The sequence below is a fragment of the Echinops telfairi genome, unplaced genomic scaffold, assembly GCF_000313985.2.
Source record: "Echinops telfairi isolate 266 unplaced genomic scaffold, ASM31398v2 ScPeMD7_7457;HRSCAF=8495, whole genome shotgun sequence".
In the NCBI taxonomy this organism is placed as follows: domain Eukaryota; kingdom Metazoa; phylum Chordata; class Mammalia; order Afrosoricida; family Tenrecidae; genus Echinops; species Echinops telfairi.
The window spans coordinates 33,943,663-33,961,031 of NW_022111357.1; the positions used below are offsets into that span (position 1 = coordinate 33,943,663).

A 17,369-nucleotide genomic window follows, 5' to 3' on the forward strand; every position below is an offset into this window, starting at 1 on the left:
GATTCATGTACTTTTTGATTCAACAGATCCATTGCGATTCCCCCAACATACCACGCCCTGTCCCACGTCCTCCCTGTGTTACCTGTCTCCAGCCCTCCTTCTTGGCTAACCCTCTGAACATGGATTTTAGGTAGTGGGTTCCTTCACATAGGGGTGCGTCCACCTCAAAGGTAAAGACCACAGTTTCAGGGTTTCCACCAGTCTCTCTGACCAGTTATTTTCTTTTATGATTGTGAGCTGGTTTCACATATTCAGTACCTTCTAATGCAGCGGTTCTCCACCTGTGGGTCGCGACCCCTTTGGAAGTCGAACAGCCTTTTCACAGGGGTCGCCCGATTCATCACAGTAGCGAAATGACAGCGATGAAGTGGCAATGAAAATAATGTGATGGTTGGGGATCCCCACCACATGAGGAGCTGTATGAAAGGGTCGCGGCGTGGGGAAGGTTGCGAACCACGGCTCTAACGTGATCCTTTTCCGAGCAGTTGGTGGTGGCAGCCGGGAGCCATCTGGCTCTCCTGGTCTCCGGGTTGTGGGGACTGATGCTTGCGTGGTCCAGTCGTCCGCTGGACTCCTCGTTTCCATGGGTCTTTCCGTTTTCAGCACTCTTCTTTCCTCTGCACGGGGACAGACCAATCGTTTCACCTTGGATGGCGTCTCACAAGCTTCTAGACTCACCACAGTAGGATGTGGCACACTGTCTCTGTGACCTGTGCTATGCCGATTGACCTTGGGGTTCCCCAAGATGATCGTCCTGATCCCCAAAAACTCATCATCCTCAAGATGCTTGCTATGTCTAAGGAATGTCCATAACTCTGTCCCCTGTGTGTTCTACCACATTTGTGGGTATAGTTGCAGCAACATTAAATCCACGTACATACACACCCTCTGTCAGACCTGTATGTATTTGTGGTAGACGCCCACTCTCTCTCCCACACCTGTTCAGCCTGCATGTCTATCCGGGCATCTCGTAGACCACCACTCTGCAGGATTGTGTATATAGCAGTGTTTACCTCTGTTGTCTTAAACTTTTGTGAATCCCCACTGTCTTAAAATGGGGCAATTTTTACACATCTGAGATGACAAGCCAAGTTGGGGTTGGTTTTAATCTAGTCAAAACCAGTTGCTGTCAAGCCGCTTCTGAATCATGACACCCCCATGTGTCCGGAGTAGGGCTGTGAGCCGTGGGGTTTTCAGTGGGTAATTGAGGCACCTCCATCTGGCCCTGGCCCTTAAGCCTTCTGCTTAGCCGCTGAGCATGTTAACCGTTTGCACCGTGCAGGACTCCTCTGGGTGGCAGTGGTGAGGAACAGCACACCTAACTTACCAGAACGAGGGAAGAGTGACACAGATATGTTCCAGCCATGAACTTCCCAACAGAAAAATTGGGTAGAGAGCACTGAAAGGTGATTTCCTGGAACCTTCTGGAAGGAACAAGCGTCGTTGTGGCTAGGTGCTATTCAGTCAGTTCTGACTCACAGCTCCCCTTTGTACGACAGAACAAAGCAGCGTTTGATTCCGTGCCTGGTGGTGCCGTCGGGTAAACCTGGACTGCTCACGTCAAGGCTGGTGGTTCAAACCCGCCAGCTGCTCTTCGGGGGAAAGCCGAGGCCGTCTGCTGCTGTGTGGATTCACGGCCTGGGAAACCCTGTACAGGGTTCCACTGAGTCAGAATTGACTCGATGGCAGCGGGGTGATGGGCTGGACTGGTGCTGCCCTCACAATTGTTTCTGTTTGAGTCCATGAATGCAGTCCCGGTACCGATCCATCTCATAAGGCAGCAGTTCTCAACCTGTGCACAGGCGTCGCCCGATTCCTCACAGTGGCAAAATGACAGTGCTGGAGCAGCCACGAAGATCGTGTTATGGTTGGGGGTCCCACCACATGAGGACCTGTTTGAAAGGGTCGTGCGTGAGGAAGGCGGAGAACCGCTGCCCTGGGGGCCTTCCTCTTCTTCGCGGAGCCGCTACCTCACCAAGCAGGTGTCCTTCTCCAGGGACAGTCCCTCCTGATGCCACGCCCAAAGTATGCAAGAGAGAGTAGAGAGATGTCCAAATTACCCGCTTCTCCCTGTTCCCACCCTCCATCGTGGGGGGCTACAGAACAGGCCATCTGGATTCTTTCCCTCTCTTTCACAGGGACAAATAATTGAGGACAGGGGCATTTTGACCTCTCCCAAGGTCTAGGGCAGCGGTTCTCAACCTGTGGGTCGCGACCCCTTTGGGGAATTGAACGACCCTTCCACAGGGGTCGCCCGATTCATAACAGTAGCGAAAATGACAGTGATGAAGTAGCAACAACAATAATTGTATGGTTGGGGGGTCACCCCAACATGAGGAACTGTATGAAAGGGTCCCATCATTGTGAGGGTTGAGAACCACTGGTCCAGGGAAACCTCCCAGACCTGTTCCCTCTCTAGAAGCACTGAGAGAGGTCTGGGGGGAGGGGGGGGGGAGGGCCAGCAGCCCCTGGCTGACCGGCCAGCCCATGTTGCCTCGGGAGCTGAGTTTGTGTATGAAAAGGCCACTTTTCGAGGAGAAATGCCTCGGATACATTAAACCATCGGCTGTTCTTTGGAGAGCCATTATTAATGGGAAACAATAGATTAATAGTTTTAAAATGCTTGTTCAATAAGTAATTTTTATGGCTATGGATAGAGCCCATTAAACATTTCTGTGTTATTATAGAGAAGTTTTCAGCGTAAAATCGTAAAGTCAATAATCAGAGAATTAGTCGCAGCGGCCAGCCACAGGCCATTAGTTTTAGGCGCTGTCAGAGACACCTGTGGCTTCCGCGGGCGCAGTGCTCCTGCCAGGCGGCTGCGCCGGCAGTGCCAGGTGGGGACGGAAGGAGGAGGGTGCCGGCTGCCTCCCATAAACTTGAGGGGACAGCAAGCAGGTGCGAGCCGCGGGGTGCCAGGCAAATATTTACAGAGTGCAAACGTGAATGCCAAGTGAAACGATGCAGGTCAATTTGCACATCCAGACGGGACGGCTTATTTCCCTGGCGAGAGTCTGCCTCTGCCGGGGCTGGGGCTTGGCTAAAGATCCAGAGGGAGGCGGCCTGCTCCTTGCAGCCCCCAACAGAAATGTTCCCAGAGCCGCGTCTCCCAACAAACCCACGAGGAAGCGCCCGGCATTGGGAAAGGAAACCGCCAGCTATGAAAAACAGCTCAAGAGAAAAATAGCAGGAGACGAGCAGTCCAAGTTAATTACGGAAATGAGCAAAATTCCCAAGGCAGTTTGAAAAAACCCAAACGCCCCGTGATCCCTCCACCCGGAAGGAGCACTCTTGAGATGGACCCCCTTCAATAACTATCGGGTAAAGAGCCCGTGAGCAGGGGGCTTCAAAGGTCTGTGGAAACATGGAATGCAAAGATAACGAGATTTTCCCACAGATATGCCAGGCACCGAACTAGGCACCGAACAAAACAGATCAGTGCCCCGACCCTGTGGGGCTGACACGGTGAGAGCCGACTCATGGCGATATAGGACAGGGTGGAACTGCCCAGGTAAATTTCAAGACTGTCACTCTTTATGGGGGAAGACAGTCTCATCCCACCCCCAACCCCGCCCCCCCCTGCAGGAGTTGGCTAGTGGTTCTGAACCGCTGACCTTGTGGTTAGCAGTCCAAAGTGTCACCCACTATGCCATCAGGCTTCTGAGCAAATTAGTCGGTGGAGTCAAAGGAACAACCAGCTGCCATCGAGCTGACGCCAGTTCCTGACACCCTCCCATGGGTCGGAGTAGACCTGTGCTCCCCTGGACGGTCAAAGGCTAGTGTTTCAGGAGTAGATTGCCGGCGGCTTTCTGAGGTTTCTCTGAGTGCTTGACCATTCCTCCTTCTGGTTTAGAAGCATGCAGACTGTTTGCACCGTTCGGGAGGCAGGAAAGCCCAAACCAAACGCACGGCCATAGAACCGATGCTGACTCCTAGTGACCCCGTAGGACAGGGGAGAACTGCCCCTGTGGGCTTCCAAGACGGGATCCAAATCTCTTTTTTTGCTCAAGGTGGTATCTCTTTATGGGAGTAGAAAGCCCATCTTTCTGGGAGGCGGTAAACATTAAAAAACCAAGCACACGGCCATCGAGTCAGTGCTGACTCATTTCGACCCTATAGGACAGCATAGAGCTGCCGCTGTGAGCTTCGGAGACTATAAGTCTTTAGGGGTGTAAGAAAGTCCCAGCTTTCCTCTCTGGAGCCACTGGTGGTTTTGAACTGCTGACCTTGCGGATTGCAGGAAGTGGGACCTAAAAGGACAAGAAGAGAGTAGGATTGGAGCAGGAGGAGTCTCACTGAGGATGACATCGAGGAAGCAGAGCAGGGAGCGAGAAAGGAGTGTCCAGGTCAAGGGTGCTGCCTGTGTGAAGGTTGCGAGGCAGGAGCGAGCCTGCCTGCAGAGATGCAGCCAGGAACTCCCATGAGGCTGGAGCTTGAAGGGCGGGCAGGCGGGCAAGGGAAGTGAGAGGGGTGGCCAGGGAGCAGGGGGCAACTTGTGCGAGACCTTGAAGGGTTTTGACTTTTACACTGAGGAAGAACGGGGTGGGGGCCCAGACCGACTTTGTTTCTCACTGGACCCTGCCGGCCACCCGGTGGAGAGGAGATGGTGCATGTGTAGGAGGATGCTGGGAGACGGAAGACAAGGCAGGAACTCGGGGCACAGTGGGGGGGAGAAAGGACCAAACGCTGGACCTATTTTGAAGGTAGGACCACTACCTTGCCAGGTCTTCTCCTAGTACGACCAGGATAGTTTTTAACAACTCGTGCACCCACGCAAATATAGTGCACATGCGTATACCGTGCACAGGAAACAAATGCTCCCAGCGGGCTGTGTGGTTCAAAAACTCCATACAACGCTCGTGTTACCTGAGTGAAAATCTGGTATCGCCAACCTGCAGCAGGTAAGGGCAAGGCAGCCCTTTGGTTTCTCTCTAGGTGCCTGAGGGTCTCTGACTTCCCTTGAGGACTTCCCTTGCACCTCTTTCCTGTTCCAGGGCCCTGGAGGAGCGCCCCCCACCTGGATCCTCTTCTTGCTCAGTGTGGCTACTTCCTGCATCCCACCCCTGATGGAGACTTCCTCTTCCGAGCTCTGTACTCGGCCTGCTTTGTGCAGAAGGAGGTAAGCGCAGGGCACACCTTCTTATCAAGCGACTCGGGGCTGTCTTTGGGAATGCAAAGAGAGCTTCGCCTGGGCACCGATACCAAGTCAGGAGACGCGGCAGGCACTGTTGTTCCTCTGTAGAAACCTGTCCCGTGCCTGGCACTGAGCTGAGGGAGACCGGGAGACCCACTCTATGCCCTCACGGAGCTTACAGGCAAGGACACCAAGAGCTGTGCTCGCCCAGCTCAGATGCTGCCTCCTGCAGGCAGTCTTCCTGGTAGCGCACTAGCCCTCCTCTGCGATGCACCTGCTGCCGGGCACCTGCTGCCTCCTGCCTCCTGACTGAGGATGCTCCTGCTCCCAACGAGGCCAGGGCCTGGCATGCAGTAGGGGCTCAGGAAGGGCGCAATGAAGTGAGCGAATGGCACCGTGGAGTCGCATAGGCTGCGCTGCTGCAGAGCGGTGCAGCGGAAGCTTCTCGGCCCCCCACTTGCACAAACCCCTCCTGCGCCCCTGGGACTTCACCCAGATACCACCTGACAGTGGACAGCTGTTTGTTCCTTTGGGCATCAGGACTGCGTCTCCTTGGAAGGCTTTCTTATTCCCATTTTACAGAGGAGGCACGTGACGGAGCCAAAGGCACGGAACCTGTGCCATTCCTGGGCCTGGGGGCACCGTCAGGTTGAGCTCCTCTCAGTGCTGCAGAACTTGGTAAAACTTGCCAAGCCGTGTTGTGTATTTTGCACAGATGTTTCTTCTATTTCTTAAAGGAGTCCCTTTCTCCAAATTGCCTGGACTCCAGGCCCCACCCAACCTCAACCCAGGGAAGGCCCAGCCGAGGGGAGGGGTTTGGGAGCTGGAGTCTGAGGAGGGGGCCTAGGCCAGTCAGAGGAAAACAAGGGGAGCTGACGCTCCGGGGAGGGGGTGGGGAGGGGGCTGGTGCGAAGGCACCCCCATCAATCAAACCCATCCAGTCCCCCTCAAGTAGACTGCTCCAGGCAATCCCAGGTGTCAGAATAGAGCTGAGCCCCACCGGGTCTCCAATGGCTGGTTCTTTGAAAGTAGATTCCCAGGCCTTTCTTCCGGGGCACTTGGGTGAACTTGAACCCCAACCTTTCGGGTGGCAGCTGAGCGATTACCTGCTTGCACACCCCGGGTCAAACAACACTACCGAGCTAGCTTTTTTTCCCTTCTCGCCTCCGTTTACCCCACGCTCCATTTCTTCTTTCCCTGCTTATCCAAGCTCGGAGCGCCTCCTGAGTGGGGTTTTGGCCAGGAGCGGGGGGAGGGGGGGGGCGAGTGAAAGGCAGAATTCTATCCCTGGTGGCTGTGTGGATTCAAGGTCGGACTGCTAACTTTGAGGTCCCACCAGTCACTCCGTGGGAGAAAGAGGAGGCTGTCTGCTCCTGTCAAGTATGGCAACCCCCGAAACCCAAAGGAGCAGCTGGCTGTGTCCCCCGGAGCCTCTAGGAGCTGGAACCCACGTGATAGCAGAGGATGCTGCCCCTCCACTTTATCTTCCTCCTGGCCACCACACGCCCTTCACACAGCCCCCACTTCAGGCCCCCACCAGGAGTGAGGTTGGCTCCACGTCCCTTGTGGGGCTTGCTGTTTCGACAGCTTTGAAGCCCCCAGCAAGCCTGAAATCGAGTCTCAAAGAAGCCCGGCCTGGTCTTCATCAAGCGCAGTCCCAGGAGTGGTTGCATGCCACCTGCCTTTGGCTTGGTCCCCTCCTCTGAGCCTCAATGGTCTCACCTGTAAAATGGGAATAAGAAGCCTACCCACAAGGTCATCATGAGGGTTGAAGGCGCCAATGTGTATCAACCGGCAAGTGATGTTTAGGCGAATTTCTTGTTCAGGCGTGTGAGCTTCCCGACATCTATGAATGGCCCAGTCCCAAGGGTGCTTCCCTAGTGGGGGCTGAACTGCTGCCGAAGCCCAGATTCGGGCCCCGGCTTCTGCGGCCTTCCTGGCCTTGGGCCCTCTTCCAGGAGGCCTGCCCAGTGTCTAGGCAGTAACTGTTCATCACTTTTTCTGTGATTAATCACTGACCTATAATTTCAGCCTATTAACTGTATTTCCCTCTTTCATTTGCACACGTGAATTTCGCCCTATTTCTAGAAAGCAAATTATAGGTTGGAAATCAGAGTCTTTCAGAAAGGGGTGAGCGGGCCGGAGCGGAGTGATGGCTATATCATGGAGTGTCCAGTGAGAACGCCAAAGCTGGACCAAGTGTACGTCCGCTGCGGACCTGAGTTCATCCAGGTAAAGGGTTCGGAGGTCGGCAGAGGACATTCCAGGCTGGGCTTGCCACCCCTGAGCCAGGAGATGGCCCCGGCCAGGAGGGGCAGGCGGCATCGGTTTAGCAGGCCTCCTCGGCCCTCGTGGGTACCACTTCGACTTCACCCAGGTGTCTCCGTCCCCCCTCAAGACCAGGTTTGTAGGGGAGGAAGGGCCAGGGCCAGGAGAGGGGTGTCTGAGCTGGAAGTGAGAAGGGATGGTTAGAGCAGGGAGGAAAGAGCTCTGATTTTGTTTTCAACCTTTTTGGGCTGGAATTCATAGAGAGATGAAGTTCCCATTCAATAATTCATGCTGCGTTCCCCTGACATAGGTCACACTCACATCAGTGTAACAGCGCTGGGTTTCCATCTCTCCGCCCCCACTGCTGCCTTCTGAGTTTGATTTTGGGGCAAATGCTGGCCCTTTAGGTCGCATGTGGTTGACTGTGGGCAACTGTGCTTGATGCCCCATTGCAGCTCATGCAGAAAGGCAAAACTTTGCGGTAACAGGCCAGTGAGCTCTTTGAGTTTACATGCCACCGGGTGCCGGGCACTATGGTATTCGGCTCACTGCTCTTCCTCAGCCTCATCCATCTTCCCTGGCCGTTCTAAACCACTGCTGTTGTCAGCGGTGACCACCGGGTTGCTCCTGCCCTCCGGCAACCCCATGGGTTAGAGAGGCAGAGCTGCGCCATGGGGTTTCTTGGCCGTAATCTCAATGGAAGCAGATCTCTAGAACTTTCTTCCCATGCGGTACTGGGTGGGCTAGTAGCAGAGAAGCAAACTGAGCCCAGAGTTCAGGGAGCTTGCCCCAGGTGTCCCAGCTGGTGGTGATAGAGGGGACCCTGCAGAGGGTAGGGCTGTGGGAAGCGGGGGCAACCATGCCCCAACCTCCCCCACCCCCACCAATACCATGGGCATCATCACTCCCCTCCAACCTCACCTGGCTCAATTTTCCAACTTTGCAAAGAAATGAGGAACCCATAATTACATGTGAAGTCCCCCAATTTAAAAAAATCGACTTAAATCTTGTGAAACATGACCTGGCTCAAACAAAACGTGACTGGCTGGCCTTGATTTGAGTGACACCAGTTTGCAACTTTTGCCGGAGATTGTGGGGAAGGTGGGACTAGGGAAGGCAAAGGGAGCGGGGCGGGGAAGGGAGGGGAAAAAGGAAGGGAAGAAGGAGCTTAGAATAAAAAAGCTATGAAGGCCAATCACGCAACAAGCATTTAGTAAGCACCTGCTCTATGAGCCCTGGTCGAGTAGTGGTTACAACTTGGGTGGCTAACTCCAAGGTCAGCAGTTCAAAACAACCAGCTGCTTTTTGGGAGAATGATGGGGCTTTCCACTCTTGGAAAGAGTTACAGGCTTGGAAACCCATAGGGGCAGTTCTACCCTGTCCTAGAGGCTCACGGTCGAGTCAGTGCTGACCAGATGGCAGGGAGTTTGGTTTTTTATGGCCGGCCATGAGAAAAGGACATTGCCGGGTGAGGTGAGGGCCAGAGGAAGAGGTGAACCCTCCCAGAGATGGACAGACATGGGGGCTGAACAACGGGCTTAGGCGGGTGAACAGATGCACGAGGGCACCAGGACCAGGCAACGTTTTGTTCTGTAGCCAGAGCCAGCTGGCTGGTAGGTATCTGACCAGAGCAGAGCTAGTTCAGTGGTAGAGTCCTTGCCTACCCCTATCTCACCCCCGACCCCCACAGGGTTCAATTCACAGCCACCACCCTTAAGATGATAAAAACAAGCGGCTTCCACATTAACTAGGAAGAAAGGCCTGGAAATCTCCAGCCCACGCAAACCACGGGCAACCCAACCCAACACCCCAGGCAGTTTCTTTAGGTTGTGCCCGTGGCTGCCAGGAGTCTGGGGCAGCTCTGCCACAGCTCACAACACCGACCTTTCAGGCACCATGGTCTGCACCAATAGGACACATTTGAATACGACAGTCTCTTGCTCCCGCGGGGAACCCTTATAGTCCAATTGTCATCTGTTCTGAATTCCAAACGTGTGTGTAAAGGTGGGGAAGGAGCCATCTGCTTCCTGAAACTCATTTCTCTCCAATCTTACGGGGCCAGTGCACAGAGCTCGCTCGGCCCCCGTGCTTTCTCAGTGGCACAGAGTAGCCATGCCCACCCTGGTGTTGCTTCTCCAGGGTCTCACCCCAGTCCCACCAGGACCTGCCTTGGCATCGCAGGGCTGGTCATTCCCCGCTCCGCACTGGGCCTGTAATTCTGGGAGCTGCCACCAGGGGGCCAATGTTCCCGAGTCCGGCGACTCCGGGCCAGGAGGTTGAGGACAGCGGGACCCGCTCTGCTCCCAGGCGCCCCAACTCCCGAATCCCCATCACCCTTCACCAACCGGGGGCCTCTGAGCTCGGGGCGGACCCGCTTCCCACAGCGAAGATGCGGCTCTCGACAGAAGCCGCGTCTCCCTGCCCCGTTCCCGTCACCCCTCCCACCCCCCCAAACCTCATCGAATTGACTGATTCATTCCTGGTGACTGGCGCAGCCGCCGCTTCCGTGGCTGCACCTTGAACTTGCATTAAGTTTTAATTAAAGTCATTTCCCCGGCCTTGCCCTTGGCTAAATGCAGCTGTGGGCACAGGGCACAGATATTTAATACTCTGCCTCTCCCCGCTGATGGCGCAGGGTGCCCAAGGGTGTACCCGAGTCGTGCCCCGCACGCAGCCATCCGCAAGCTCGCTTAAGTGTGCCCACAGGCCCCGAGCGGGGAGGCCGGCAATAACTATTCATTGCCCTGGGTTAAGTGTGCCCAGGGGCACCCGCAAACTCAATGCGGTGATTAGCGATTGCTCCCAGAGCAGGCGGCCCGAGGTCCTGCCGAATGTCCGCGGGCCCTAAATATAGCCTCGCGCCTGGGCGCCGCCTGAAAGAGCTCCGGGTGCGGGTGCGGGTGCGGGGGTGGGGGTGGGGGTGGCGCGCTGCAGTGGACCCACCTGGGACTCAGGAACAGAGGGATAAGAATCTGAGGCTGGAAAGGGGACAACGTGCTGCATCATATCCACCCCATCCCTAAACCGCACGCAGCATGTGCCCCCATCCTGTCCCAAGTGAATGGAGGTGGTCAGTTGTGAGGACCCGCAGGCCCAAGGGCTCCCTCCGCTGCGAAGGTGGGGGGTCGATCTTCCATGAGGAGGCAGCAGGGGCAGGGAAGAGCTGGGGTCAGAGAGGGAGGTGCCATTTGGCCAGTCCAATGGGAGCACCTCTCAGCCCGCGTGGGACATGGGGCGTGTCTAGGATCTTTTCCTCTCTGGCCTCAGTTTCCCCTCTCCTACGCCGATGGGGAGGCTGGCGGTCTCTGAGGGGCTCTCTGCTGGTCTGTGACTCTCCTTGTGCCTCAGGCTGCTTGCCCAGAGGGGAGTCTGGGGGAAGCATAATAGAGAGGAGGGATCCACTTGCTGGAAGCCTCCTCTGTGCAGCAGCCCTGCAGCGCTCTGGCACAGGAGGGTGACCAGCTGGCCCTGTGTGCCCCGGACTGCCCTGGTTTTGAGCCCCTTGGGTGGTGCAAACGGTTATGGTCTTGACTGCCGACTGAGGGCTTGGAGGTTGGAATTCACCCCCACCGGGAGCATGGAAGAAAGGCCTGGTGATGGGCTTCCAGCCATTCGAAACCTGTGGGTCCTCTCTGCACACACATGGGGTCGCCAGGGGAGTTTTCTTAGCAGTGAGACCCCCATATTCAGGGACACCTCTCAGCCTCAGACACACTGGGTCTGTTGGTCATCCCGTGACCTCCTTTTGATACCCCCCCACCCCCCCACCGTGCATGCTTGGTCAAGAACAGAAAGGAGCAAGGCGAGGAAGACATGGGTGGGCTAGAAACAAAAGCAAGATGCACAAAGGGCCCGGGGAAGCCACCTTAGTGGCAAGTGGGCCCCAGGGGCATCCCCACCGCAGGCTGCACCAGCTGTACCCAGGACCCCAGCTGCCCCCTTGGCCAGGCCCAGGGTGGCAGCTGAGCCGGTGACATTTCCCTGGGACTGTTGACACTCGAGTCCCAGAACATAAATGATTTTCTTGTCTTAATGAGTAAACAGCCCGGCTGGCACCTCTCCCCCGCCAGCCTCCTGCTGGGGTAATGGCCAGCTCGCCAGCTTCAGCAGAAGTGTTGACTCACCTTTGCCGCCTGTTTGCCAGGGAGATGCTGCCTCCTCTTTGTTCTGCAGGTTTCCCGGCCGCTGCCCCTGGGAAGCTCCAGTGGACAGGTAGGTGGGGCAGGAGAATTCTCCAAGAAGGTTGGTGGCCTGTTCTCTGCAGGCTCGGGGGCGCTCCCTGTGGAGAGTGTTGGTGGACGAGGCCCACTCTTCCAGGCTGGTGGCTTGGCAGTCATCATGTGACACTGCCAGCACCTTTCCGGGAGAGCTCTGAGGCCCACTGAGAGGAACCCCAAGAGGAGAGGACAGTGCTGCCCACACTGGCTCTCTGCCCGCATCTCTTGAGACGGAGAGCTCGCTCGTAGGCAAGGCGGCTCCTTCCATACTGAACAGCTGTTCCTGGAACTCTAGAAAGCTGGCCCTAGGAGACCTGGTAGTATAGTGGGTTACCATTGCCATGCTAACTGCAAGGTCGGTGGTTCAAAACCACCTGCCATTCCACAAGAAAAAGGTGAAGTGTTTCTTTTAATCCTGTAAAGAGTTGTTACAGGCTCAGAAACCCACCAGGGCAGCTCTATCTGTCCGATAGGGTCACTAGGAGCTGACATGGACTCGGTGGCAGTGAGTGAGCGAGTGAGCTGACCCCAGCGGGGCTGTGGCTCAAGGACTCCCAGAAGGAGCCCACCCCTTCCCTGCTTCACTTCTCTGTGGGTACTCTCCTCCCAACTCCCTCCAGCCAGTCCTCCCTGCCCTTCCCCCCATCCAGGCACCTACCTGTATTTGAGGCTCTGATGGCCGCTGGCTGACTGTTCTTATCAGGGGCTGATAGGTCGGCTACAAGGAACAGACCACTACCCAGTCCTGCGTCACCCTCACAACGGCCCCTTAACCCGAGGCCAGGACTTCATCGGAGTCTGACCTGGGTCTGGGCCTGGGGAGGCTGCAGGGCATTGCTGTGGGGGCCACCGTTTACTCGTTCCTTCTGCCACATTGCACACCTACTGCACATACACGCCAAGCCCTCCTGCAAGAGGTCCGCTCCCTCAAAGGACAAGGCATGGAGGCATCCAGTTTGGCTGTCCCCCTCAGTCCTACCCATCTCCCGATGGCCCTTTCACTTTGCTGAGTGTCCTCTCAAGGGTCTCTGCTCCCAGCCCCCACATTGGTGCACCCCCGGGGTTCTCGGTGCTTTGCTTCTCCAGGGCCCGTGGCTGCTGTCCCTTCGAGGGGAGCTGGTGGCATCCCTGGAGGACGCCAGCCTGATAGGACTGGATGTGGACACCAATGCCACCACCATCACCGTCCAGAGCCCGAGGTCAGAGCTCCTTCAGAGACGGGAGGTCAGTGTGGGCAGCTGGCCCTGCTGGGGGAGGCACTCCAAGTTCGAGCTCCCTCCCCTCCCGGCCCCGACACTGGGGGGAGCAGGAGCGCGGCCCCAAAGAGCCCCTTGCTGCCCCTCCGGCACCAACTCAAATGTCCACCTGTGAAGCTGGACAGATTTAGGCAGGCGGCTTCGAAAATTGGGCCCCATTAGTGTAAAGTGCTCCGCTCGGCAGATGGGGGGGCTCCTGCAATCATGTATTCCGTGCGTTCTGATCAGGGTGGCAGGAGCGTAATTACCATCTCCTTAAATAGCCCAAAGTTGCCGTGTAAGAGAAGACGGCTCACATGACATTTGCTCTGAGCGCTCTTCCTGCTAAAAATATCCCAGCAAAATAATATTTCCTGGTTGCAGCGGAGCAGCGGTCCCTGGCCTGGGCTCTGAAACACCCCCCACCCCCCCACCCCCCGGGTTGGGGTAGGGCAATCCTGGGGGCTGGTCCGAAGGTGGGAAGAGGGTGGGCTCTGCAAAGCGGGGTTTCGCAGAGGAAGCAGCAGGGTTAGAGGTCACAGGGGACGCTGTGCCCCCGGCAGGTGCTGAACACCTCCACGGAGCTGCTGCTGCTCTGGCTGGTCGGTGGCCACTCGGCCTATTCTTTAGAAGCCACCTGCCCACCGGGTAAGGCCCAGGAGCGCCCCTAGGGTCCACTTTTGCCAGCTCCATCACTCGTTCGCCTGCTTCTCCTCCTCCCCATGGGCAGCGCATTCTCCTGGGTTCCATCCCACCTCTCCTTCTCGTGACCCCGTGACCCCGGCACCTGTGAAATGCCTGCGACAAGGAAGGCATGATCGTGCTGCGAGGCTGACGGTGCGGCCGCGAGAGGGTGGGATACGGAGCAGGGATGAAAGTCGAAGCATCCACTCAACCTGGTCTCCAAGCTCCCAGCACATCCCAAGATGGGATCCTGGGGGTCTGAGAACCTTGGGGATGCTCTACAACAGCAGGGGGGTGGGGTGGGGCCTGCCACCTTCAGCAGGGCCCTGGGCTCAAGCAGCCGAGCCCCGTTTTTCCAGTCCAGGATAGCGTCATTACCCCGGGACCTGGAAGACCACTTCCTACCTCCAGGGAATTTTGATTCTAAAGAACTCCATGCAAAATTCGGTGGAGACAAGGCTGCATCCTGTGTGGGCAGCCTCACATTTGCAGAGAATGTGATTATGAAATGAGTTTCACAGGCAAGGCCCTGGTGAGTTTGGCTTTGGGAACGGCCTCGCCAGGCCCCCAGACATCCCTCTGCCTATCCGTGATGTCCGAAATCCCTGTATTTGGAGACCGATGCTCTCATTTAGCAACTGCAGAGCTGGCTCAAAATACCTCTTGAGAGAGCTGACACAACGGAATTCTTGCTAAAGGGTAAACAACTGATCAGAGCTGTATTTCTTAAAAGCCACTTGAGTCTTGGAGGGGGCACCTGGCTAGGTCACCGAGGCTGAGGATGGTCTTAGCTGAGCTTTTTCGGCAGCTTCCGGGGCAGCACCGGTCCCAGCATCGTGGGCTTCCTTAGCAGCCTTTGCACACAGCAGGGTCACCTGGTGGGAGGGCTTTTCCCTCTTCTCTGTCAGTGCACTCAAATCCCCCCCCACCTGTGCAGGCAGTGAGGCCAGGGCACCCCAGGTGGGGGCCCGACTAAAGCCCCGTACAAATCCTTGGGAAGTGTGTCATTTTGGTGCCTGTGTCCTTGCACACTCCAGTGTCATCCCAGCCCCAACTAGACGTCTTCGTTCACATCCCCAAGCAGAGACTGGGTCTGGTCAAGAGGGGCCCCTACATCGAGGAAAGCCTGACCCTACGGTCCCTCCGAGTCCTCCAGTCCAGCACCTTCAGAGTCACAGAGAGCCCAGACTTGGTGGTGGCCAGCATCCCAGCGGCTGGGCTGCTCCAGGTCCAGGTCAGTGTCCTGCCCCCTCCTGGGGCCCCTTCTCCTTTGGGCGACTGACCACACGGGGCGTCAGAAACAGGGAGAGGAGCAGCTCTTCGGGCTGGCTGAACACAGACACGGTCTTACATGCCTCAGAGGCTGGGCACCCTTGTCAAGGCGGCATGTTTGCTGGGCACAGAATGCACCCTGTCACCCATAATTAATTCCTCCTGGCCCCACAGCCATGCCAGGAGGACCAAGGAGCTCCAGGAACCCAAGCTTTCTCCAGGGTCGACCTGAGCCTGGTATTTGCGGAGGCAGCCACCCCAGCCCTCTGGACAGCGGAGAATTTCTTCCAGTGCGTGGGTAAGGGAAGTGCCAAGGGTGAGGGGGGCCTGCTTTGAAGGGGTACATGTGGCCTGCCCCCACCCCCTTCCTCGGCCCTGTGGTTCTTTTCTCCCGTGATAAGGCTCCCCACACCCAACCAAGGGAACAATGCATCAGACCCACTGGGTGGAACTGGGGTGACACGGGAGCACAAGTGGGGACCTGGGCAGGGCACACCCTGGCAGTTGCAGGACCTCAGCGATTTCCTGATTGGTTTCATCTGCTCCGTGGGCTTCGAAGCGTGCCTGGCACCAGATGAGGGAGTTCTGCTGGGGTCTGCCCGGCGACCCCGGTGTGGTCTCAGCTCTCCAGGTCTCTGACCGGAGACTGCCACCTGCTGCGGTTGAATCGCAGCTTGAGAGGTGCCATCTGCTACGTGTGGCGTGTGTCCTCGGCGCGAAGACGCTGGGTCTTGACGGGCTGGGGGGCGCGGGGTGTCCTCCGTGCAAGCCCGGCTCCCAGACGGGCTGCTGTTCGCACAGGCGGAACCACCAGGAGCAAAGCCCATTGAAATACAGCGCAAGGAAATGCACATAATTCACAAATGCTGTTGATCACTTTCATCTTACCCTTCCTAGCTGTCCTCAATGGAAGACAGACGCGACGGAGATCTAACTCAGATGTTAAGAGAGCCAGAATGCCCGTTACCAGGATGTGATGTTTCGGTTTTCAAGATTAAAAGGGGGGACTGCCCACATCTAGTCCCAAATTCAGAATGAGAAACAAAGGGAAGGCAGGGGCCCAGGAGAGGGTGGTGAGTGCAGACACTGGGCTACAAAATGCCAATGTTTTCTTGAGAGTTTCTTACACATTTTGGCTGTCTTTTGTGTTGTTGTTGTTGTTGTTTCAAAGTTCCTGCCCCATGACATTGCTTTTGGAAAAGGAAGGTGGGGGGAGGAGGGGCGCCGCCGCTAGAATCTTATCCAAGGAAAACTCATGAAATACTTACTGGCGAGAGGCCCCTGGGGCGGGGGCAGAGGCCATGGGAAGTGGTCCTTATTCACAAGCGTCCAGTCTGGAAGGGGAGATAAGAGACTGCTGAGGACTGAGGTGGAAGGCAGGCAGCCTTGGGGGAGATGCCCGGGAGCCCATGATCTTTTGTTCTGGGCTTTGAAGAGACAGTAGGTGCCGGGTAGAGAGATAGTGAATAAAACACAAAAATAGACCAGCTACTGCCATAAAAAAATATTTTAAGAAGATTTTTTTTTGATGTCCTCTCTGGAGAGATTTAGATCAGGAAAGAAGGTTCTCTCCCCCATTTTATTAATTTAATATCAGCACCACAATGAGTCTCTCCCCATCCCAGGCTCCCAGCGCACCTTCCCAACCCCTACAACTTTCCAGTCTTATTATAGTTCCTGGTGCAAAGACTCGATTCTTTCTCTTGTCTGAGATCCGCTCGCCGTCGGGGGCTGGGTCTCACTCTGCCTCTCATCCTTGCCGGGCCGTACCTTTCCTTAAGTGCTCGTTTGACTGAAAAGTCACTAGGAGTCTTAAAGAAAAAATGTTTCAGGTAAAGAACAGTCTCTGGGTAAACATACAGCTAGTAAGTTGGCCTAGTAAGATGCTGGGATTGCCTGAGAGAACTGTGGTAGCAGATTTTTTCCACAGGTTCCTTTTACTACCCGCTGCCCCTGCATCCCCCCTCCTCCTCCCCGGTGGTGGTGGGGTCCCAGAAACCTGGCTAGAGCCTTCAGGACAAATTCTCCCTTTGAAAGCTCATGCGTGTTCAGAACAGAGGAGGAAGTGGCATGTTCAGCCAGGAGCAGAGGCACGGAGGGGTTGGCTTCTCTGGGGAGCCCTTGGGCGGCCCCAACAATGGGCACGCTCACTGAGAGGCAAAAGTTGGGCGAGGTGCCTCAGAAGAAAGACCTGGTGATCTGCGTCTGACAAATTCACCCTCGAAACTGTGGGCGTGCAGTCTGACTCTGACATACGGGGTGCGGGGGTGTGCGCCGTGAGTCAGACTGAGCCCTGCAACAGCTGGTGCTGGGGGAGCTGTGAACCAACCCAGTGTCCTCCGGGCCATTCCGGCTCTCAGTGGCCCTAGAGGGCAGAGGAGAACTGCCCTGTTGTGTCTCCAAAGTAGCAGATCTCCATGGAAGCAGACTGGCACAATGTTTGTCTGGGTAGCGGGGGTGGATTCAGAACACCGACCTTTGACTGGCCTAACCTTGGTGCCACCAGGGCTCCTTTTAGAAGCTTGCAGATCCTGGAAGGCGAGCAGCAATGTCTTTCCA

General features: G+C 56.3%; 1 protein-coding gene across 1 annotated transcript in view; it reads left to right on the forward strand.

Annotated features, from left to right (window-relative positions):
- The window catches only part of CUNH1orf127 (chromosome unknown C1orf127 homolog), a 76,108-nt gene that overhangs the window by 52,882 nt on the left and 5,857 nt on the right, over positions 1-17,369 (forward strand). The window contains exons 4-10 of the mRNA XM_045299202.1: positions 4,995-5,119; positions 7,223-7,366; positions 11,576-11,614; positions 12,706-12,843; positions 13,418-13,502; positions 14,576-14,772; positions 14,985-15,108. Coding sequence (XP_045155137.1) covers positions 4,995-5,119; positions 7,223-7,366; positions 11,576-11,614; positions 12,706-12,843; positions 13,418-13,502; positions 14,576-14,772; positions 14,985-15,108 — 852 coding nt within the window. The remainder of the gene's footprint in view (positions 1-4,994; positions 5,120-7,222; positions 7,367-11,575; positions 11,615-12,705; positions 12,844-13,417; positions 13,503-14,575; positions 14,773-14,984; positions 15,109-17,369) is intronic.